A 24936-nucleotide genomic window follows, 5' to 3' on the forward strand; every position below is an offset into this window, starting at 1 on the left:
AACCTTGTGTCCCCAAATGCAGCCATGTCCCCAAATGCAGCCTTGTGACCCCAAATGCAGCTTTGTGTCCCCAAATGCAGCCGTGTCCCCAAATGCAGCCATGTCCCCCCAAATGCAGCCTTGTGTCCCCAAATGCAGCCTTGTGTCCCCAAATGCAGCCTTGTGTACCCAAATACAGCCATGTGACCCCAAATGCAGCCTTGTGTACCCAAATACAGCCATGTGACCCCAAATGCAGCTTTGTGTAGGTCTCCAGTGGCAAAGAGAAAGCCCCCCCTGTCCGTCTAGTTGATCAGCGTGTGGGAACATAACAGCTTTCATTTCAATAGCTGTGTGTTCCCCGCCGCGCGTCATCATATATAGCCCCTCCCCCTTGTCCAGGCACTTTGATAGATCCTATTGGAACAGTGTGTTCCAATAGGTTGCCATGTGGCTCCCTGTGGGTCAAAGAACACGGATCTTTCAGAAGTGTGTGCATAAAACTTTGGGGTAGTTAGGCAGTCATTTTAGGGGTAACGACACAAAAGTATAGCAATCCTTAAATATAAGTTGATAAAATGTGGTTACTTTAATTCGCTCACACATACAGATCTTAAACAATAAAAAAGTTGATTCCCTTTAACTGGATCACTTTTGCAAATTAGCACATTAAGTGAATTCTCCTCCCCCTGCATATTGGCTGGATCAAAGTTATTAACGAAGCTGCTACCTTTTAAATTTTTTATAAGCCTGCATATGTTTTAGGTTAAGTGGCCCTTTAAGAGGAATTATATCATCCTATTTCATTATTATGATGTGCTCTTCACAATGACAAATATAATGGCCTTATAATTATACAGCTATGTGACAAAGTACAAGCCCTAGTTATATAAGCCACCCATCAGGTGTCTGGAGAGGACTGGCTGCGTGTTATGGGACAGCAGAGATGAAAAGTAACACGGATACTTTATGTCAGACAGGTATAATTATAGGAACAGTAAAGGATTATTACAGGGATACCTACGTTGTTCGGCGGGTGCTGCACTGGCCTTCAGAGCAAGTTTCTGGCGGGACAGCAGCTCCTTCTCCTCCTGCATCTGCTGCCGCTCCTGTTCCAGTTCCTGCAATCTGTTACCTGTACTCTGCAGCTCCTGCTCCAGATGCCGGATAAGATCATTTTTTTCCTGCATCTGCTTCTCAAGAAAGACTCTCTCGTCTGTGTATCCATCGAGGAGGCCTGGAGGGGACAGAGAGAACTGTTAGAAAAAGATTACCGTACTTGCAAAGGGACAGTACAAATGGCAATTTTACTTATTTTTTGGTTTAGTGATTTTTTTAGGTGTCATATATACAATAAAAGTCATATAACAGATTCCTTCTATTAGTGCATAGAAAGTGTATATAGATTTCTAAGAAATAACATGCTTGGGGGGCCTGTCAAGAAAAAAAATGGAGGACCTACAGTAGGTGAACCCGATTTTGTGTCAATCTCGCTCTCTTTCTCGGCGAGATTGAGCACCTACGAGCCCCATCGCGGGAGCCAGCGCCGAGCTGGCTTGCCGCGATGGAGACAGAGCCGTCATAGAAGCGACGGGAGATCCGACTTGGATTCCCGCCAATTCTACACGTGTGCGGCGTTTGTTATGAATCCTGAGGGGGAAGTCCCCGCCGGATTTTAAATAAAAATCCGGCATGGGTCCCCCCCTCAGGAGCATACCGGGCCCTTAGGTCTGTTATGGGTTGTAAGGAGAGCCCCCCTACGCCGAAAAAAACGGCGTAGGGGGTCCCCCTACAATCCATACCAGACCCGTATCCAAAGCACGCTACCCGGCCAGCCAGGAAGGGAGTGGGGACGAGCGAGCGCCCCCCCCCTCTCCTGAGCCGTACCAGGCTGCATGCCCTCAACATGGGGGGGTTGGGTGCTCTGGGGCAGGGGGGCGCACTGCGGCCCCCCCACCTCAGAGCACCCTGTCCCCATGTTGATGAGGACAGGGCCCCTTCCCGACAACCCTGGCCGTTGGTTGTCGGGGTATGCGGGCGGGAGGCTTATCGGAATCTGGGAGCCCCCTTTAATAAGGGGGCCCCCAGATACCGGCCCCCCACCCTAAGTGAATGAGTATGGGGTACATCGTACCCCTACCCATTCACCTGCAAGAAAAGTGGTAAAAACACAAATAAACCACACAGGGTATTAAAATATTTTATTTTTCTGCTCCGGAGGCCTCCCCTGTCTTCTTTATTAGCTCTTTTACCAGGGGAGGCTTCTTCTTTGACGTCTTCGGGTGGGTGGGGGCCGCCGTCTGGTTCTCTTCCACCGCCGGGGGGGGGTCGCTTTTAAAAAAGCCCCCACCCCCCGGCGGGTTTCCTCCGGCGTCTTCGGCGGGGCTCTTCTTCTTCCGCTATCCCGACGGGTCTTCTCAACTCTCCGGGGGTCTCCTTCTGTCTTCGCCGCTCTCCGCTCTTGACTCGTCGCACCCCGGTTCTTCGTCTCGCTGTCCGGTGTCTTCTTCCGTGCTTTACGTCTTCTCCTTCCGTGCTGTGATGAGTTCTTCTTCCGCGCTGTGACGTCATGTTCTTCGCTTCTCTCCTTCTCCCGGTGTTGACACGTCGCCGGCTCCTCTCTGCAATGACGGGTGCGCGGGTGCATCGGACCTATATAGGCCTCACAGTCCCATCATGCTCTGTACCTACCCATGTGATACCTACCACGTGGGTAGGTATCACATGGGTAGGTACAGAGCATGATGGGACTGTGAGGCCTATATAGGTCCGATGCAAGGCGCGCATCCGTCATTTCAGCGAGGAGGACCGGCGAGTCAACATCGGGAGAAGAAGAGAAGTGAAGAACATGACGTCACAGCACGGAAGAAGAACTCATCACAGCGCGGAAGAAGACGTACAGCACGGAAGAAGACACCGGACAGCGATACGAAGAACCGGGGTGCGCCGAGTCAACAACGGAGAGCGGCGAAGACAGAAGGAGAACCCCGGAGAGTTGAGAAGACCCGTCGGGATAGCGGAAGAAGAAGAGCCCCGCCGAAGACGCCGGAGGAAACCCGCCGGGGGGGGGTCGCTTTTAAAAAGCGACCCCCCCCGGCGGTGGAAGAGAACCAGACGGCGGCCCCCACCCACCCGAAGACGTCAAAGAAGAAGCCTCCCCTGGTAAAAGAGCTAATAAAGAAGACAGGGGAGGCCTCCGGAGCAGAAAAATAAAATATTTTAATACCCTGTGTGGTTTATTTGTGTTTTTACCACTTTTCTTTCAGGTGAATGGGTAGGGGTACGATGTACCCCATACTCATTCACTTAGGGTGGGGGGGCCGGTATCTGGGGGCCCCCTTATTAAAGGGGGCTCCCAGATTCCGATAAGCCTCCCGCCCGCATACCCCGACAACCAACGGCCAGGGTTGTCGGGAAGGGGCCCTGTCCTCATCAACATGGGGACAGGGTGCTCTGAGGTGGGGGGGCCGCAGTGCGCCCCCCTGCCCCAGAGCACCCAACCCCCCCATGTTGAGGGCATGCAGCCTGGTACGGCTCAGGAGAGGGGGGGGGCGCTCGCTCGTCCCCACTCCCTTCCTGGCTGGCCGGGTAGCGTGCTTTGGATACGGGTCTGGTATGGATTGTAGGGGGACCCCCTACGCCGTTTTTTTCGGCGTAGGGGGGCTCTCCTTACAACCCATAACAGACCTAAGGGCCCGGTATGCTCCTGAGGGGGGGACCCATGCCGGATTTTTATTTAAAATCCGGCGGGGACTTCCCCCTCAGGATTCATAACAAACACCGCACACGTGTAGAATTGGCGGGAATCCAAGTCGGATCTCCCGTCGCTTCTATGACGCGCTTGCTGGGATGTGCTGTCACTATTCCAGTGAGTGCGAGGTGTCGGGGAGATCTCGGCACCCTGTCGCCGAGTATCAGCGCGACGCTGTCGTGCTAAAAGCACAATATCACAAACACCTACTGTACCACTGGTGACTTGTTTTTTGAAGTACAAGCTCTAGGCTCTAACTTAAAGTTATATACCTGCTCTGTGCAGTGGTTTTGCACAGAGCACCTACGATTCTCCTCTTCTTGGAACCCCTGCCGGTGACTTGTCCTCAATGTTCCCCTAACATGAAAGTTCCTTCACTGACTGCGCAGGCGCACACTTCCCGACGGAAATCTCTGAACCTCGCGCGGCATCCAGGCTCATTCTTTAACATCCCCGTGGATTGGAGGATGTTAAAAAAAGAGCCAGGAGGCCGAGCGAGCGAAGCGAGCCGTCCGAGCGCAGCGAGGACATGAGGCCGACCGGCCACTTACCTCGAAATCCACGTCGCCCTGGATGCCGGCCGGCGTTCGGGGATTTCCGTCAGCAAGTTTGCACCTGCGCAGTCCTTGAAGGAACTTTCCCGATAGCTGGAACCATCTCAGCACATCAGTTTGCGCATGCGCTGGAACTTCCCTGATAGCTGGAACCAGCACGGCAGATCACCGGCACTCCTGGTCCCTCCCTCCTTCTGAGTGCCCCCAGAGCAAGCAGCTTGCTCTGGGGGAACCCAAGCAACCTTGCTCCCAAGTCGCTGCTCTGCATGTCCATTCACACACACAGAGCCACAGCTCGGCCCTAGCCCCCTCCCCTCATTGGCTCACTGGTGGCGATTGACAGCCTCATTTGTTCCCGCTGCGGTCTCAGCCAATGAGGAGGGAGAGTCCCCCAAGGCTCTTGGGCACATTTCTGGATGGTGAGGACACCAAGGTATTAGAGGGGCTGGGGGTGCTGCTGCACACAACTTTTTTACCGTCATGCATAGAATACACGAAAGTAAAAAGCTTTCTGACTTTAGAACCACTCTAAAGGCCAAATGAGCTTTCAGTTTAAATTAGATACATTTCTAATACATGAAAACAAAAAAAAGTATACACAGACTTGCATTCGGACTGATTTAAAGAGCATGTATGGAGTTGCAGATTGTCCTTTATCCATACACAGATTTACAGTTTATTTTCTTTAGAAAGTAGAAAAGCCTTGCCCATGCCAGCATGCTGTGCAGAAGGACCCTTGCCCTCTATGTGGAAGCAGTGGTGTCTCTGCAGAGGCTCCTTAGCCCCACCTTTCTGCTGAACTAGAGCTATAGCTCACCAATCAGCAGAAAGCACAAGCATTTAAGCAAACTTTATATAGGCCTCTTATGACGTCACAGTCCCATCATGCTCCAGGACCCACGGAGCATGATGGGACTGTGACGTCATAAGAGGCCTATATAAATCAGTGCTAGCCGCGCACCCGGCGGGAGGAAGCGTTGCGTCAACATAAGAAGAAAAGACTAAGGCAGAAGACGGCAAAGAAGAGCGGGCTGCGCCGCCGCTAGTAAGAGAGCTAAAAAGAAGATAGCAGCGGCCAGCCCAGAGGAAGGCACTGGAGAGCGAGCAGGAGAAGAACCGGGGAGTGCCGAGGCGACATCGGAGAAGATGGAAAAAGACCCCCCGGAGAGTGGAGAAGACCCCCTCGGAGAGCGGAGAAGACCCCCCCCCGGAGAGCGGAGAAGACCCCCCCGGAGAGCAGAGAAGACCCCCCCCCCTGGAGAGCGGAGAAGACCCCCCCCGGAGCTGACTAATAAATTATTTCAAAACCCTGTGTTGTGTGTTTATTTTATTGACACTTTGCCTCCAGGTGAATGGGTAGGCGTACGATGTACCCCTTATTCATTCAACTAGGGTGGGGGGCCGGTATCTGGTGGCCCCCTTATTTAAGGGGGCTCCCAGATTCCGATAAGCCCGCCGCCCGCAGACCCTGACAACCAACAGCCAGGGTTGTCGGGAAGAGGCCCTTGTCCTTATCAACATGGGGACAGGGTACTTTGGGGTGGGGGGGGGGCCGCAGGGCGCCCCGCCGCCCCAGAGCACCCAACCCCCCATGTTGAGGGCATGCGGCCTGGTACGGCTCAGGAAGGGGGGGGCGCTCGCTCCCACTCCTCTCCTGACCGTCCGGGCGGCGTGCTTGGATACGGGTCTGGTATGGATTGTGGGGGAACCCATGCCGGTTTTTTATTTAAAATTTGGCGTGATTTCCCCCTCATAATTCATACCAAACGCCGCAGCTACAATTGGCGGGAATCCAAGTCGGATCCCCATCGCTTCTATGACGCGCTCGCTGGAATGTGCCTTTTCTATTCCAGCGAGTGCAAGATGTCAGCACCATGTGGAGACAGGTATTGTATGTCCAGCTCTAGTAGGCCTTCAGAATAATGGAGTTCTAGACTTGCAGTAACCTTTTACTATACACCTACATGGATATAAAAGCAAAGTATTTGTGGTACAGGGTGGAGACAGAACCGTGTACAATGACTGGCCAGTCTGCAGTGAAACAAAACACGCTCCCTACACATTTCACAACGCTAAGATGAGCATGACCCACCATGTCCATAGCTGGCACTTACAATTGCCATGAGACCGGGGATTACAAACATTATCACTGCGACACATCTCATTAAACCTTAAAAGAGGACAAAATTAAAATTCCTTTTTTGGACACGCAATTACCACCCCGGCCTATCAGTTATTAATAGTGAAACTCACATAAATATTGACTGAGCAAGTCTGTACAGGTTTATAGCATTGTCTGCGCATTCCAGCTGTCATCTCGGCTCATCTAAAGGATTCTTACACCTGCCACTACAATCCCCACCATGGAAACACTGTTTCCACAATAAGTAGATCCCAGGGAGGATCTTCTGTGCCTCTGTTTATGGAGAAAGCTGCAGCACAATTTTCACAACATGCTAATGACTGGCAATACTGACAGCCCCGAAGGGAACTTTACCAACTGCTGCTGCCATTAAACAAAACCCTTATGGCCCACACACAGGATCCAAACGAAAATCGGATGAAAAATACCACTTTTGACGCAATGGTACGAACGATAATCGGATCGTTAGTACAGAGCTTTCGAGGGCCCGATCATCCGATATAATTTGATCGGACAAGCACAAAAATGTTCACAAAAAAGGTGCAATGATTGTTTTGTATTTTTAAAAAAAAATCCAGATTAAACAACAAAAAAGGAGATTATGGGGCTCCTGGGCAATAAGAGATGTACAGTATACACAAACTGGGGCAGATTCTCGTAGATCGGCGTAAATGTCGGCGGGCGTAACGTATCTCATTTACGTTACGCCGCTGCAAGTTTTACAGGCAAGTGCTTTATTCACAAAGCACTTGCGTGTAAAGTTGCGGCGGCGTAGCGTAAATCACCCGGCGCAAGCCCGCCTAATTCAAATTAGGCTGGTAGGGGGCGTGTAGTATTTAAATTAAGCGCGTTCCCGCGCCGAACGTACTGCGCATGCGCCGTCCGAACGTACTGCGCATGCGCCGTCCCAGGGTGCATTGCTCCAAATGACGTCGCAAGGACGTCATTGGTTTCGACGTGAACGTAAATGGCGTCCAGCCCCATTCACGGACGACTTACGCAAACGACGTAAATTTATAAATTTCGACGCGGGAACGACGGCCATACTTAACATTGGTTGCCCCTCATATAGCAGGGGCAACTTTACGCCGGAAAAACCCAACGTAAACGTCGTAAATTCACTGCGTCGGCCGCGCGTACGTTCGGGAATTCGCGTATCTAGCTAATTTGCATACTCGACGGGGAAAACGACGGAGGCGACACCTAGCGGACAAAAAAAAATTGCATTTAAGATTCGACAGCGTAAGAGCCTTACGCCTGTCGGATCGAATGGATATCTATGCGTAACTGATTCTAAGAATCAGTCGCATAAATACGACGGCCCAGATTAGGACTTATGACGGCGTACATGGCGTTGCGCCGTCGTAAGCCCTTTGAGAATCTGGGCCACAGTATACATACACACTGAAAAGGTACTGGAAAGGCGGGGCAGCTATAATCGTGGGATTTTTTTTAAAACACAGATTTTTAAATACTGTCCCTGGTTTTACTGAGGCTGACAACTCTGATGGGGCCCCCCTAGTGGCTTGGGGCCCTCGGGCAGTGCCCTAATGGTCAGTCCGCCCCTGGTATCAAGGTATATATATATATATATATATAATTTTTTTTTATAAAAGTATATAGGTACAGTATTGCAACCTCCTACCTAGTCAGGGTGGTTCAGCAGTGCCATCCTCCAAAATAATAAACATGAACCCAATCATAATGGCCACAGACCATACGCATGTCACTCATGAGACACAAGAAAGCCTCTGGTGATTTAACTTTGCAGCATCTTCTGAAACAATCATTTCGGCACATCAGCTAGCGAGTAAGAACAGCTATATAATCTGTTCATTCCCTCCAGCTACTGTTACAAAACCCAGGAGCCTGCATTCACTATATTTGGTCTCCCACAGTACACAGAACATGGACATGCAATCAATTTAGTAAATACGGTATAAACGGCTAAATACCTTTTCTCATCAGCAGTATATAGCAGTCTTGTGATTTCCATCAGTAGCTGGTAAAACTTGTAGGAGTTTTCATACTGCACTGGCTGTCCTATCAGGATTCAGGACACCTGACCCTCTGTCTGGACAGTGCTGATTGGCCATGTGCTGATCACATGCACTCTCCCAAGAAAAAAAAAACTCTCTAGCAATACACACCAAACTGAGCATGTGCAGCCTGACTCCAAAGGCTGTCTTATCCGGAAACGTTTAAAGTCAGTGGAAGAAGAGGAGGATCTGTGTATATAGGATCTAGCAGCATTTTTACACAATGCAGAGGATTAACCCCTTAGGTTCCACAGGGAGAATAACAAGTGTGCTTTACTGTATATACAGACTGATTTTACTGTTGTGGGTTTAGTAACACTTTAAACTTTCAGACATTTTAAGCTGAAGTGGTTGCCTGCAAATAGATCAGGAGGTCAGCTGTGAGTGATAACATATCAAGATGTCTCCATACTCTTATTAAAAATGTATATTTATCAAATGGCTTCTATTTTCTGTTTACTGGTCACTTAAAGCCTTTGTAAAGTCTTTATATATATATATATAAAATATGCCATACTTGCCTGCTCTGTTGCAGTGGATTTGCCCAGATTCTCCTCTTCTTGGGTCCACTTCAGAGCTCCTGGCCCCTCCCTGCTGTCGAGTGCCCCCACAGCAAGCGGCTTGCTATGGGGGCACCAGAGCCAAGTCACAGATCCCTGTGTCCATTTAGACAGCCCCAGTCCAGCCCGGCCCACCACCTCTCTCTCCTGATTGGCTAGCCAACTTTAATTGACAGCGGGAACCCAATGGCACTGCTGCTGTGTCTCAGCCAATCAGAAGGGAGAGTCTCGACACATTCGTGGATATTGCTGGACAGAGAGGGGGCTTAAGTATTAGGCGGGCTGAGGGAAGACTGCTGCACACAGAAGGATTTTTATCTTATTGCATAGAATGCATTAAAGCGGAGTTCCGCCAATATAAAAGTCAGCAGCTACAAAAAGTGTAGCTGCTGACTTTTATTAAATCGGACACTTACCTGTCCCAGGTTCCAGCCATGCGGGCATACAAAGCCCCGCTCGTCTCCCCCTCCTCTCTGCGGCGCCGGCATCGTGACTGTGGGCGCCTGGCTGTGGCTTCACAGCTGGGCACGCACTGCACACCGCGATTGGCCGGGCAATCTGGGACCTGTGACTTGTCCCAGATGATTGCCAAGAGGGAGGGGCGAGAGGTGAACTTCCTTCTGGCGCCCCGGGAGGAAGTGGGAGCTGGAACTTGCTAAAAAGAGGGTTTACGCTCCCCCCCCCCCCCCCCCCACAAAAAAATTACATACCAAAAGGTGGGGGTCACCTTCCCTTAAAGCAGAAGTTCCATTTTTGGGTGGAACTCTGCTTGAAGATAAAAAGAAACCTTCCGAATTTACAACCACTTGCAGGCCTCTTGCACATGATACTCTTGTTTGAGCATCTTTTTCAGACGTTTTTATTTTAGATGTATTTTCACACATATGCATTTGCGCAATTTTCGTGCGCGAAAAATTCTCACATTTTTGTTCTGCACAATATGTAAATGCCATTTGCACACATTTTTCACACATTTGCGCGCATGAGGCGTATATAAAACTGACCAAAAATGCTGGTTTTTCTATTTATATATTATTTTTTTCTGAAGAATGCATGGTGCTGGTTTACACACCTGTGTGCATAGGTACATTACAATTAATGGGCTGCATTTTAGCTCAGTGAAAAAAAAAGCTGTACTGAGTGTTCATGTTTATTCTTTTGGAGTTATAAGCTAAGGGAAGTTTGGCTGGGTCATGTAAATGTATCTCCTGGTTAATCCCAACTTTGCATTGCGCCCTGACCAGGCAGTAAGGAATGAACACAGCACCGAATTACGTTTCTTGAGTCGGTGCAGTAAGGAGTAAATAATTAAACAGCGCTAATCTCTTGAGTATCTGGAAATGCAAGGCTGTAGGTTTGCCGACCAGCTTAGAACGCTAACCACCAATTAAAATAATATTGCGCACATATAATTAGCAAAAACAATGAAACTGAAACAAGGGCAAAATAAATACCTCAGCCATCTTTAATATGAAGATAAATACAGACTCCTTGGTTCTCTAATGATAGCCCATGGAAGAACAGTACACAGTGTAGTGATCTACAAAGATACGCTTTCATTTGACTTGGTGGCGTCACCCAGGGCTGGACTGGGACAAAAATTCGGCCCTGGACTTCATCCAGACTGGCCCACTTTGACAGGTCTCTCTCATGGCGGCCGGACAACTCCCGCACACCCCCCCCCCCGCCACCCAAGCCCCCTCTCCACCTTCACTAGCCACTAGCCATTCTGCTTTATTAGAGTAGAACGGCTGGTACTGGTACTCTTATAGGCAGTACCAGTGGGGAAGCTGACATTATTTCATCCGGGGCAAAGTATCAGTTTGGTGCCCCCCTTATGGGACAAGATTAGGCAGAAGTGAGAAACTCCCAGGCCATAGCTGTTGAGTCAGCTGTCTGTCCCCTCCCCCATGCTCCTCTGTCCCCCCCTCCCCCATGCTCCTCTGTCCCCCCTCCTACTCCTCTGGTCCTCCCCCTGCTTCTCTGTTCCCCCCCAGGTGAGCGCTGCGAGAAGGGAGAGACAGAGGAGCGGAGGGGGGGCAGCGGTCCGCTGTCACTGAAGCCGGCCCACTGAGCCATCGGCCCACCGGGAAACTCCCTGTAGTCCCAATGGCCAGTCCCTCCCTGGCGTCACCCCCCCCCCCCCTTTTCGGAGATGTCACCTCTGTTTTCTGCTGTAGTGAATTCAGGAAAGCAAGTCTTCCTTCTCCTGTTGCACACCCCATTATCTCAAATAAATAGGTCCAGCAACAACAATCAAATGCTTTTATAAACGCTGCTTTAAGCTGCTTTAAGCTGGCTATGACATTGGGCAGCCACACACATGCCAGCTGCTGATTCAACAACCTGGCATGTGTTAAAAACTGAAACCCCAGCCTTAGGTGGACTGGCTACTTATCACATGAACCCTGTTCTATTCAATGGAGTGTGCAATGTATACTCCTATTGGCTGAAAGTTCTGTTCTCGCTGCCCATATCAACCAGTTTGTCCTTTTCACAATTCTAGTACAATACCGAAGAAAGGTAGGGCCCACAGTCAGTTAAGATTTCTAGCCAGAAAAATTTTCCTTCAGGCACTTTAAATCTCGAGGGCTGAGCGTCACCAAAATGATATCATCAATGTGAAAATATGCTTGATCATCAAACTTTTTCTCTTTCCCATCTCTGAAATCATAACTGTAAGCTTTAGGCAGGTGTGTCCATAAAAAAAATAAAAAAATCTCTGCTCTGCCGCTCTGTCACATGCAAAGCCCTGCAGCTAATTCCAACATGTGCAGAGGCGTCTGAAGAAAAAATACTCTGCCACGTCTATAGAATAGGTAGGTCTATTCAATAACATTCCTGAGAAGAAGAAAAAAAACTGTACTTGGCAATCTGCATAATTGTGTTTAACAAAGGAGAGAAAGATAAAGAGAGAGAGAGAGAGAGAGAGAGAGCGAGAAGGAAGGATAGAAACAAGGGCGAGAGAGAGAGAGGGGAAAGATAGGAGAGAGAGAGAGAGAGAGCGAGAGAGAGAGGAAAGATAGGAGAGGGAGGGAGAAATAGAGAGAGAAAGAGAGAGAAAGAGAGAGAAAGAGAGAGAAAGAGAGAGAGAGAGAGAAAGAGAGAGAAAGAGAGAGAAAGAGAGAGAGAGAGAGAAAGAGAGAGAAAGAGAGAGAAAGAGAGAGAAAGAGAGAGAAAGAGAGAGAAAGAGAGAGAGAGAGAGAGAGAGAGAGAGAGAGAGAGAGAAAGTAGTAAGGATAGGTGGGAAGAGAGGGGGAGAGAGAGAGAGAGAGAGAGGGAGAGAGAGAGAGAGATGGAAAGAAGAGGGGGAGGAGAGAGAGGGAAGGATGGAAAGAAGAGAGAGAGAGAGAGAGAGAGAGAGAGGGGGGGTAGAGAGAGGGGGAAGAGAAAGAGTGATGGAAAGAAGAGGGAGAGAGATGGAAAGAAGAGGGAGAGAGATGGAAAGAAGAGGGAGAGAGATGGAAAGAAGAGGGAGAGAGATGGAAAGAAGAGGGAGAGAGATGGAAAGAAGAGGGAGAGAGATGGAAAGAAGAGGGAGAGAGATGGAAAGAAGAGGGAGAGAGATGGAAAGAAGAGGGAGAGAAATGGAAAGAAGAGGGAGAGAGATGGAAAGAAGAGGGAGAGAGATGGAAAGAAGAGGGAGAGAGATGGAAAGAAGAGGGAGAGAAATGGAAAGAAGAGGGAGAGAAATGGAAAGAAGAGGGAGAGAGATGGAAATAAGAGGGAGAGGGGGGGACAAGAAAGAGTGATGGAATGAAGAGAAGAGAGGGAGGAGGAGGAGAAAGAAGGATGGAAAGAAGAGAGTTGGGGGGGGGGGAGTGTGAGAAGGAAGGAAGGAAGGAAGGAAGGAGGGAAAGAAGAGACAGTGAGAGAAGGAGGAGGAAAAAAGTGTGAGAGGAGAAAAAGTGAGAAGAGAGAGGGGAGATTGCGGAAAGAGAAGGAAGAGGAGAGTGTTAAAAGAGGGGAGAGAAACACAGAAAGACAAGAAGGATAGAAATATACGTAGATCCAGTGCTTTAAGTGGGCAGGAACGCGGCGGTACTCAGTACCGCCACTTCCAAAAATGGCCCTGGAGAGTACCAGCACCTCTCCGTGCGCCCAGTACGTGGGTTTTCGGTACCGGAACGCAGCGGAGAGCTAGCTACAGCATTGTAGTCAGGGGCGTCTCCAGGGTGGGGCCTGAGCGGGCCACGTCCCCCCCAATTTTACTGTGTGCCCCCCCAAGTAATGTTGTCTGTTTGTATTGCAGACAGACCGCGAAACAATAGCCGCCGCGGCTGTCCGCAATCCGTCTGCGGCGCTGAATGACGGAATCATGACTGTTATTGTCATGTGACGTCGCCACAGTGCCGCTAATTATCATGGGAGTTGTAGTCTCCGCGGCCGTGCGGGCGGCGTCGGCTACGTGCTTGAGTCAAGCTCAGCCTGCTCCCGGGGGGGGGGAGACCAGTCAGTCAGTTACTGTGAGAGCAGCGGAGCCAGGCCGCGTGCTAGACCAGACCTCCCATTTGCCCGCCGACTTCAGTGCCTGCCTCGCTCTGCTGCCACAAGGTAGGTCAGGAAAAAACGTAATTTGATGGCAATTGGAAATACCACTTTATTGGTGGTGATGGACAATTTTCATTTCTGTTAGCTCCCTCCCTCCATGTTACCTCCATGAGAGCTCATATATATATATATATATATATATATATATATATATATATATATATATATATATATATATATATATATATCAGTATTGGGGGGGGAGCACCGGCGCCTAATAGAGTACTGGCACCTCTTTTGGCCCACTTAAAGCACTGCGTAGATCTATAAGCAAGTGAGAGCCAAGGAAGGAAGTAAGGAAAGGAAAGGAAAGGAAAGGAAAGGGAGGGAAGAAAGGAAGGGAGGGAAGGAATGAATGAATGAATGAATGAATGAATGAATGAAGGATGGAAGAAAAGAAAAGAAAGGCAGGCAATGTAAAACAAAAATAAATAAAAAAAGGGGGAGCGAGAGAGGTAATGCAGAGAATGTACACAACTAAGCAGCAGACAGCAGTAGGGCAGGAATGCCTCATTAACAAGTAAGCAGCATATATTTCTGTGGACAGCCTCTGGCCAAGGCTAGACATGCTAGAGAACTTGACAAAGGCATGTCAGCAATGCAGAGGGATCAATACAATCTTGACCTTTAGTCAGTATAAAATGGGAAAGGAAATGTATTGGAATGCACAGAAAAGTCTGATGACCTATTAACATTTTCCAAAGCTTTATCCTGAGTTTATCCCCAAACCATCATAAATAAATGGATGCCTACATTTGTCTTGGGACAGCACAGTAGATATCATTCTTGTATTGTATTTATTAATGTTCCAATACCACCCAGGGTCCAATATGCATTGAGCCTTTATGTTTTCGCCATACTTGTATAGGTTTCCCAGTGGCTCCAGTTTCTTCCCACAAACCCAAAAAACATGCGGGAAGGTAAAATAGCATTTCAGTTAACTGGCCCTAACTTATATAGGGACATAAGACTGTGGGTTCCTACGGTGGACAGGAAACAATAAAATATATGTATTCTGCAACTGCGCAATACCAATAGAGACATGTAATAGAAACACACCTCTGAAGGGTTCATTCAGTACCCTATTATTTAGGCACAGGTAGAGAGGTCTCTCCAGCACACGCTCCTGGTGCGACATTTGCCCATCTTTAGTATGTCTAGGATATTAGAGCAGAAAACTCAATGGATCCTAAATAGATTTTGCTTACTGTGTTTATAGAGACGCTCCCAGGATAGTTCAGTCATCAGACAACACACATTTATTTTTACTCTTGTATAGATAAATAATATATCAACAACACCTTTTATACTCGAACCGCAATCTTCTTTGATCTTTGCCACACCTTACTCTGAAGACTTAAAGTGATATTAAACCTTCTGATTTTTTTTAGAACAAAAATAACAAACATGTCCATACTTACTTGCTCAGTGCAATGATTTTGCACATAGAAGCCCCGAACCTGCATTTCTAGGGTACCCCGCCGGCACTCTTCAGTGAGTGCCCGCTCCCGAAAAACCCAGTCTGCGTCTATTGACACAGACCGGGCGACTCAGCCGCGCTCCCTCGTCACAGCATTTGATTGACAGCAGCAGGAGCCAAATGGCTGCCACTGATATCAAACTGCCCAAGGAGTAGAAAGATAACGACGAGAGCTGGATCGGATCGGGTTTAGATAAGAATATAGAAGGGGGGGAGGGGGCTCCTGAAGTACAGAAGGTTTTTCATCGCTCCATTCCCCCATCAGCATGGTCAGTGTTGATAGGAGAATCCCTCCCAGGGTGGTATTGTGTTCTGCTGGCAAGGAGCTTTCCTGGCCAGAACACAATGATTACTGCTAGTGGCTATAGCCACTGGCAGAAATCGTGTGCAAAAATCTGACTGACGGGTCGACTAGGGTAAAAAACAGCTTGCCCGTCAAATCTCAGCTGGTCTCTGCTTACAGGAAAGCCAGATTGACTCAATCTGCAGTGATGCTCCGGTTATAGGAAGTGGTGTATGGATCGGATTCAAAGATACCAACAAGAAATAAAGATTGCCACCAGAACTCATGGTAAATATTGGCTGGTTGGCCTGGACGTTCCTTGCCTATTGCTTATTGTTATTTCAGGAGAGACAACATTCTATTAACTATTTTCCTCTTCCAAAATAAATCAGGAATTTTGGCTGAGGTGCGAAGAAAGGAATGAAGCCCTTGGATTCTAAGACCCCTTTCACACTGGGGCGGTTTGCAGGCGCTATTGCGCTAAAAATAGCGCCTGCAAACCGACATGAAACAGTGGCTGCTGATTCTCCAGTGTGAAAGCCAGGGGGCTTTCACACTGGAGCGGTGTGCTGGCAGGACGGAAAAAAAAGTCCTGCTAGCCGCATCTTTGGAGCGGTGAAGGAGCGGAGTGTATAGCGGCCGAATAGCGCAACGAAATTAGCGGTAAAGCGCTGCTAAAAATAGCAGCGCTTTATTGCCACCGCACCTCCCGCCCCAGTGTGAAAATGCCTAAAATGTGCCCAGGTTCTTCAGAGGCATCTCCCCTCCTGCTGCTTAGATATATTTAATTTTGCAAGGATCAACATTGCAGCCAAAAATCATTAATATAGGCGACGCAGCAAAGACATTCATTAGTATCTGTTGTGTCTTTAAAAAAAAAAAAAACACTTTTTGAATTTGCAATCTAACCGAAGATAAACTCGTATGGCCATACAATATGGAAATGAGATTCAGACAGAATGAGTACTGTTTAAATGAAGAAGCCTGGAATAAAGGCCTGTAAGAGTCAGATACTGGAGATACTCATGTGAACTGTAATGCAATCTGAAACTTCTTTCTTTGGCCCAGATTCAAGAAGCACTTGCGCCCGCGCAACCATAGGTTACGCAGCGCAAGTGCTTACTTGCTCCGGTGTAACGAGTGCTCCTGATTCAGGAACCTCGTTACACCGACTGCAGGCTAAAATCTGCGCGGCATAAGGCTCCTATGCCTCGCAGATTTTAGGCTGCATACTTGCGGGGGCCGCTAGGGGGCGCTCCCATTGTGTATCAGCGTGTAGTATGCAAATTGCATACTATCACTGATTCACAAGCTTGCGTGGGCCCCGCGCAAGCCAGGTACGGAGTTTCCGTACGGCTACTTTTAGCGCAAGGCTGCCCCTTCTAATAGTAGGGGCAGCCAATGCTAAAGTATAGCCGGCCTTCCCGCGCCGTGAAATTTGAATTTCAAGGCGTTTGCGTAAGTGAAACGTGAATGGCGCTGGACGCCAGTCACGTTCACTTAGAAGCAAATGATGTCCTTGCGACGTCATTTGCCGCAATGCACGTCGGGAAAGTTTCCCGACGGAGCATGCGCTGTACGCTCGGAGCGGGAGCGCGCCTAATTTAAATGATTCCCGCCCCCGGCGGGATCATTTAACTTGCGCGCGCTTACGCCGGGCAAATTTGCCGGCGCGCCCTCGCAATTCACGGAGCTACTGCTCCGTGAATCGAGGGCAGCGCAAAATATTTGCGGGGGCGCAGGGCAAAATCGTTGCCCTGCTCCCCCGCAAATATCGCGCAATTCTACTTGAATCTGGGCCTTTGTTTTTTTTTAAAGTACAGATTTAAAAGAAGACAAACAAAAAAAAACACACCAAACATTTATACTTACCCAGGTGGATGCAGCATTGATCCGACACTGCATCTGTCCCCCACAGCTTCCAAGACTAAGAACTGAGTGATCAAAGACCGTTGATCGCTCAGTTCTCAGTCTTAAGTAAGCAGAGCTTCACTGGAGCGCTGAGCTGTGCAGGGGGTAGGAGTGGCTGGCTCAGTCTCCCAGTGGCTCGCTGAGAGGTGGAGCCAGCTACTGGTCCAGGCATCTGGGTGGATCCTGACTGTAAAGTTGGGATCGATCCAGAGCCTGGACCGGCTGAGTGATGTCAGCAGACAGCGGGCTTTAGCCCACTTCGACTGAGAATGGGTCACAGAGAACAGGGTGCAAAACCAACTGCACTCCTGTGATCCCCAAGATAAATATAGACAAATTAGCTTTGGCTATACAGTATGGGATCAGAGCTTGACTTCTATGTATTTAACATATAGAGCCCAAAGTGTATGAATGCGTGGCCTGTGTGTGCTTTATTTTTACCCACATTTGGATACACAGGTGTTCCATACATCCCCATGCAGGCAATCCCATTGCGGTCAGTTGGGACACAGCGGTTGCACAGACACAGCCGCTGCTTCCAATCAGACATCTGTGCAGGTGCACATCCCCTATTCCGGTATTGGAGGGAGGTAGTGGGAATTATTGAGCAGATTTTTAAATCTAATATGGAATTGGAACCAATACAATGTGTATTGGGCTGGGCAGAGGGAGAAGGTAAAATTTGGGATATAACCAGCTCGCAATTTTGAGATGCCTATTTCAGGCAAGGAGGCCGATTGCACAGAAATGGCAAAACAGCTCTCCCACCGTCCAGCAAAGAATGGGAACAAAGTATGAATACAACAATACTGAAAGGGGTTGAAAAGGTAAAAATTGTTTTCCCTAAATAGCTTCCTTTACCTTAGTGCAGTCCTCCTTCACTTACCTCATCCTTACATTTTGCTTTTTAATGTCCTTATTTCTTCTGAGAAATCCTCACTTCCTGTTCTTCTGCCTGTAACTACACACCGTAATGCAAGGCTTTCTCCCTGGTGTGGAGAAAGCCTCTTGGGGGGCGAGTAGGAGGGTCAGGGCGCCCACTAACACACAGCTCCTTTCTCTATCTGCAAAGTAGAGTGTCCTGACTTGCCTGCTCGCCCCCTCCCCCATCAAGAGGCTTTCTTCACACCAGGGAGAAAGCCTTGCATTACTGTGTGGAGTTACAGACAGAAGAACAGGAAATGAGGATTTCTCAGAAGAAATAAGGACATTTAAAAGCAAAATGGAAGGATGAGGTAAGTGAAGGAGGACTGCACTAAGGTAAAGGAAGCTATTTAGGGAATGTTTTTTTTTACCTTTACAAACCCTTGAGTTATGTATACCAGACAAGGTTGAAAGAAATTATATCAGAAAAAACCTACGGATTATTCTGATCCCAGCGCTCAATGGAAAGGTAGTTGAATGTAAAATTGTTTTATGCAGTAGAAAAGCAGCTATTATAATAAAATAGTGACATAAAAAACGATGTATTATTAAAAAAATATTAACAAAACATTAACAGCGCTAAAAAGAGCCTATAAATGGCTTATGAGTCCAATACTCATGTACTGCAATGGTAAATTGAGAAAAAGGTTTATGAGACTATATATATATATCGCATAAAAGTTATTATGTAACATATATTCCCACTCTTTGTGAGTCAATTAATAATAGTCCATGCAATTCCTCAGATGTACAGTTCTTTGTTAGGAGTGATCTCACAGTATAGCTGTTTGTCTGCTCAAGTGCTGATAGGGACTCTCTGTGATTTCCCCCTAAGGTTTTGTACTCACCAGAATGTAGTACTTTAAAGGCATTGGATACATCCACTTGTAGTAATCACGCATCGGTTCTCCTCCTCTGGTGTATGGTGATGATCCGTGTGCTCTTCAATCAGTGTAGCTGTCCCGGTTCCTCTCCCCTCACAGATCCGCCCCGATCACCGACCTCTCCGGGACAGCTACACTGATTGAAGAGCACACGGATCATCACCATACACCAGAGGAGGAGAACCGATGCGTGATTACTACAAGTGGATGTATCCAATGCCTTTAAAGTACTACATTCTGGTGAGTACAAAACCTTAGGGGGAAATCACAGAGAGTCCCTATCAGCACTTGAGCAGACAAACAGCTATACTGTGAGATCACTCCTAACAAAGAACTGTACATCTGAGGAATTGCATGGACTATTATTAATTGACTCACAAAGAGTGGGAATATATGTTACATAATAACTTTTATGCGATATATATATAGTCTCATAAACCTTTTTCTCAATTTACCATTGCAGTACATGAGTATTGGACTCATAAGCCATTTATAGGCTCTTTTTAGCGCTGTTAATGTTTTGTTAATATTTTTTTAATAATACATCGTTTTTTATACCAGACAAGGTGCTCTTAAAAAATTTGATAAAATCTGGAGACAGTGGTGGGAGAAAAGTAATATCTAAATCTAATGAATAGTTGGGGAAGAAGGGAAGAGATGATTCAAGGAAATAAATGTTGAGTGGGAATCATAAAGTAGAATGTGAGAGTGGGATAAACGTGTTTGACAGGGAAGGGAAGCTTAGTTGGAGGGAGGAGAAGGGAACAATTGCCGGAAGGAATAGTCTAATTATAAGGAACGGGGAATTACCTATGGTTTTTAAAGTGTTAGTAAACTCTATACTACCACTTTAACCTACAGGTAAGCCTATAATAAGGCTTACCTGTAGGTATAAAGAATATCTCCTAAACCTTACAGGTTTAGGAGATATTCCCCTGACTGCAGCGGCGCATGCGCAGCGGGGATCCTCGGCTAAAGGGCCGGACTGGACCTTGCCAGAGAGAAGTCTCCCACGTGCATGCGCGGGAGTGACGACATCGCCGCTCCAGCCAATCACAGTGCTGGAGCGGCGATACCCGGAAGACACGCAGAGGAAAGATGACAACTCCCTCGGCGTGGACCAGGTAAGTTCCTCTCACCTCGTTCCAAGGTAAGTATTTCATAATCAGCTAGTATGCAGTGCATACTAGCCGATTATGGCTTTTGCCTTACAGGTGTAAAAAAAAAAAAAAAAAAAAAATTGCGGGTATACAACTGCTTTAAGGTATACAGTAATGTATTGTGACATTTATATCTCTCTCTCTCTCTCTCTTATGGCTGCTGTAAAAGATGACTTTGCATAGAGTTGCAGATATAAGCTGTACAAATTCAGTTGTACTCATGTACAGAAAGCGCCACAACTCAACATTGGCCTAGTGAATCTAACTTGTTCCAAGCAGCAGGGAACCTTGAGCTTCGGTTCACACTAGGGCGACACGACTTCCAGCGCGACTTTCAGAGGCGACTCCGACACGAATTGAGCATGAACCACAGGGCGATCTGGGGCGATTTACAACACGACTTGAAGTCGTCTCCAGGACAGGAGACTTTCCAGTGGCCAATCAAACAACAATCAGCTCTAGAGGAGGGAGAGGTTTGCCTGAGAAATGTATGTTATCTTCCTGGAAAGTCGCTTCAGTTAAGACAGTGATCCGACTTGGATCAGACTTGGAGGCGACTTCCATTGAAATCAATGGGTACAAATCGCCTACAAGTCGGATTGAAGTAGTACAGGAACTTCTTCTGAAGTCGGAGCGACTCAAATCGTGTGTATTAACACCGCTCCTATTCACTTGCATTGTTTTTCTCGACAGCGCGACTTGGGACGACTTGAGGCGACTTCAAGTCGGATCCCAAGTCGCCCCAGTGTGAACCGGCTCTTACAAATTCAATTCATCAGGACTCTAGCCTGACGTGAACCTGGAGTCAGAGATGGCCCTACAAACCGTTAATCAATGACTCTCTAGAAGTCATCTACAAATATGTGGCTACACAGATTCCAGAAGTGCACCAGACGTTTACAGACATCACCTACTTTCTTCTAGTTCTCTTCCATATATCAGATGTTTGGCTTACCTTCAGCTTTGCTCAGTTCTAGGGCTAAGTGTTCTGTAGCTTTGGCCTCCTCGTTGAGTCTTTCTTGAAGCTCCTCCTGGCATCGGAGCAGGTCAGTAGTCTCCTGTTTCCTCTTCAAGGATTCCCGCACCAATTCTGTTTGCGCTGCCTTGGCATGTTCAAGCTGCAGAGTGAAATAAAACAGACCGTAAGACCACCTTAATGGTATTCTAATGGAAAAGCTGGGACTGTTCCCCATGCTAAAAAGTGTACAGGCTTTATTATAATGAGTTCCTTATTAAAAAAAACATTCCAAACTCTATAACACTATGTACTCAAAATTATTTCAATTACTACAAATCTTAAAGGGGTTGTAAAGGTACAATTTTCCTAAATAGCTTCCTTTACCTTAGTGCAGTCCTCCTTCACTTACCTCATCCTTCCATTTTGCTTTTAAATGTCCTTATTTCTTCTGAGAAATCCTCACTTCCTGTTCTTCTGCCTGTAACTCCACACAGTAATGCAAGACTTTCTCCCTGGTGTGGAGTGTCGTGCTCGCCCCCTCCCTTGGACTACCGGAGAGTCAGAACGCTCTCTATGTTGCAGATAGAGAAAGGAGCTGTGTGTTCGTGGGCATCCTGACTCTCCTGTAGTCCAAGGGAGGGGGCAAGCACAACACTCCACACCAGGGAGAAAGCCTTGCATTACTGTGTGGAGTTACAGACAGAAGAACAGGAAGTGAGGATTTCTCAGAAGAAATAAGGACATTTAAAAGCAAAATGGAAGGATGAGGTAAGTGAAGGAGGACTGCACTAAGGTAAAGGAAGCCATTTAGGGATTTTTTTTTTACCTTTACAACCCCTTTAAAGCATAAACAACTTTTTCTTTATCTTGTTGTTGTATATTGTGTCCATTACTTGCAAATCCCCCCCAGTAGTGCACGTGCGTGCGTGTATGCGTGCGTTCACTTAACAGAAATATAATTTTGGGGGTATTTGCCACTTTGTGTCCAGGGCAATTTTTATATATATTTTTTATTTCACGCACATGTAAATCTAAGTGCACACAAACACAAAATAATCCTAATTTCTTTCATAAAATATAAAACACGGGGTTGCATCAAGTTAATAGATACCAAACATGTTAAGCCTTAAATTGCACATGCCTGTGAAATGGTGAAACGAGAAGGTAATTAAAATTGCCCAAAGTAAAGGCTTTATAAGCCAATAACTGTTAACTGTGAATTATGGTGCTAAAAAATTTTGTTTTAAAGGCCCATACACACGATCGGACCTTCCGACAACAACGGTCAGACCGTCGTTTTTTTATCGGACAATCCGACCGTCTGTATGCTCCATCGGACAATTGTGATCGGAATTTCCACGGACAAATGTTCGCTGTGCATGCTCTAAAACTTTCCGACAACAAATGTGTTTCGTCGGATCATCCGATCGTGTCTACAAAAGTCCATCTGACTAAAATCCAAATTACAAACAGGCATGCTCAGAACCAATGCTAACCATCAGACAACAATAGCAGAAGTTGCCCAAAGGGTGGCGCTAAAGAGCTGAAAAACCACAAGATTTGGTGAATGTTGGCTGAAAATGTTGTGCCGTGTGTATGCAGAACAACTTCACGGCCAACGCCCTTCGGACCAAAATCTATGAAAAAGTCTGATGGAAGTCCGATCGTGTGTATAAGGCTTTACTTTGATGTTTGTAGCGATACCTACTGTTTACATACATGTGTGGACCATATGCTTGCATTCATAGGTGTGCACAGCCTTTGGCATTAGGGCGTGCACCTCAAAGCTCAAACACACTCTACCGATCACTCACGCTGTTCATTTAGAAAGGGAAGGGGCCAGTAAATGGCATATTTACTGGCCCCTTCCCCCACTCAGCCTAAAACATCCACAGTAACAACCGGTGGGAGAGGAGGGAAGCTGGCAGTGCTGTGGGGGGAAGGAGGGAGAGCCAGGTCAGTAGGGGGATCTGTTCTGCACAGGGGGATTAGGGTGTGCCTGGGCACATCTGGCACACCCTGTGCGCACGCCTATGCTTGCATTTGCACACATTTTTTTAAAATTACATTTGTTTTATTTTAATTTCAAGTGTTACTAAACCCACAACAGTAAAATCAGTGTGTATATGCAGTAAATCATGCTTGTTACACTCACTGTGGAACCTAAGGGATTAACCCTCTGCATTGTATAAAAAGGCTGTTTGATCCTTCCCTTCTTCCACTGTCCCCTATTAGTTTCCTGAAAGTTCAGAGCTTGGGGACAAGCTGCACATACTCAGTTTGGTGTGTATTTCTGGAGCGTTTTTTTCTTGTCTGGGGGGGAGTGCATATGATCAGCACAAGGCCAGGCCGAGGGTCAGGGGTCCTGCATCCTCATAGGACAATCAAGGGAAAATGGAAACTCCTCCAAGCTTTAACCAGACACTGATGGAAGTCACAAGACTGCTACTGAGAAAAGGTATTTAGAAGTTTACTAAAATGGTTGCATTTCCATGTTCTGTGGGAGACCAGATATAGTGAATGCAGGTTCCTGGGTTTAGTAACACCTTTTTTGGAACACTATTCTCATTTAAATTTACTGCCATCACATTGGGCCGATCTGGCATGCAATTTGACATATCAAATTGGAGCCTTTTGCCGGCAAATTTAAAGCGGAGTTCCGGCCACAATTTCACTTTTTAAATATAAATACCCCTGTAATACACAAGCTTAATGTATTCTAGTAAAGTTAGTCTGTAAACTAAGGTCCGTTTTGTTAGGTTGTTACAGCATTTAGACACTTTATAAAATAGAAATTGACTGGGGCCATCTTGAAGCCAGACTGTATGACTTCCTGGATTTCAGCCTTGCAGATCTCGCACATGCTCAGTGCTGCACAAGCAGTGTAATAGGTTTCAGATCAGGTTTCAGCACCTGTACTGTCCAAGTCACATGATTCTTCGAGACTGGGGAGTGCACAGACTCCTGGAAAGTTACACCCACTACATTCCCAGGAGTCTGTGCGGTGTAGGTTAGGAAGCTTAAGCACTTAGGGGCAGGAAGAGGGAAGATTAACTATTCTGCCTAGCAACAACACTTTGAAGGCATCTAAAAAAAAAAAAAAAAAATTCTTAAAGGACTAATGACATTTTTTTTAAAACTACTCATGTAATGTTATATTTATGGGTGGAACTCCACTTTAAGACTTTTTTATTTATTTTTCTTTTTGCCCTGACATAGTGGCACATCTTGCAGACTGTGTTGGACCTTCAGATTGTCTGCAGTGTGCGACACCTTTGAACATTGGCTGCAAAGTGACCGTTGCAAATAGCTGGTAATGTAAAAAAATTATTGTGACACTTTTATACAACTGAAAACCAACAACAACCGAAGAACTGAAAACCCAGTACACAAATTTTACACACCTGCAGCTAAACAAATAACTCAGATTCCATCCCAGAAAGCTTAAGGGCTCTTTCACACGGGCGGCCCGTTCACATCCGCCTGCCAGTTTTTTAGGCGGACCTGAACGGGCGCTCCGTGATCCTCTATGGAGCCGCGGATGTCAGCGGTGACATGCCCGCTGACATCCGACCCGCCAAAGTGCGACGGAGGAAAATCGACTTTTCCATCCATCTGGCGGATCGGGTGAAGACGGACAGACAGTCCGTGTTCATCCGTTCCCCCCATAGGGGAGAGCGGAGAAAAGACAGGGCGGTCCCGCCCTGTCATCCGTCGGTTCAGCGGGGATCAACGGAGCGATCCCCGCTGAGCAGGCGG

At 47.3% G+C, this 24936-nt stretch overlaps 1 protein-coding gene across 11 annotated transcripts in view; it reads right to left on the reverse strand.

Annotated features, from left to right (window-relative positions):
• The window catches only part of AKAP9 (A-kinase anchoring protein 9), a 359842-nt gene that overhangs the window by 79535 nt on the left and 255371 nt on the right, over positions 1-24936 (reverse strand). For all 11 annotated transcript variants that reach the window (XM_040352376.1, XM_040352374.1, XM_040352375.1 and 8 more), the window contains 2 exons: positions 21175-21337; positions 1004-1216 (listed from right to left, as the gene is read on the reverse strand). In XM_040352376.1, coding sequence (XP_040208310.1) covers positions 1004-1216; positions 21175-21337 — 376 coding nt within the window. The remainder of the gene's footprint in view (positions 1-1003; positions 1217-21174; positions 21338-24936) is intronic.

The sequence above is a fragment of the Rana temporaria genome, chromosome 5, assembly GCF_905171775.1.
Source record: "Rana temporaria chromosome 5, aRanTem1.1, whole genome shotgun sequence".
NCBI lineage: Eukaryota > Metazoa > Chordata > Amphibia > Anura > Ranidae > Rana > Rana temporaria.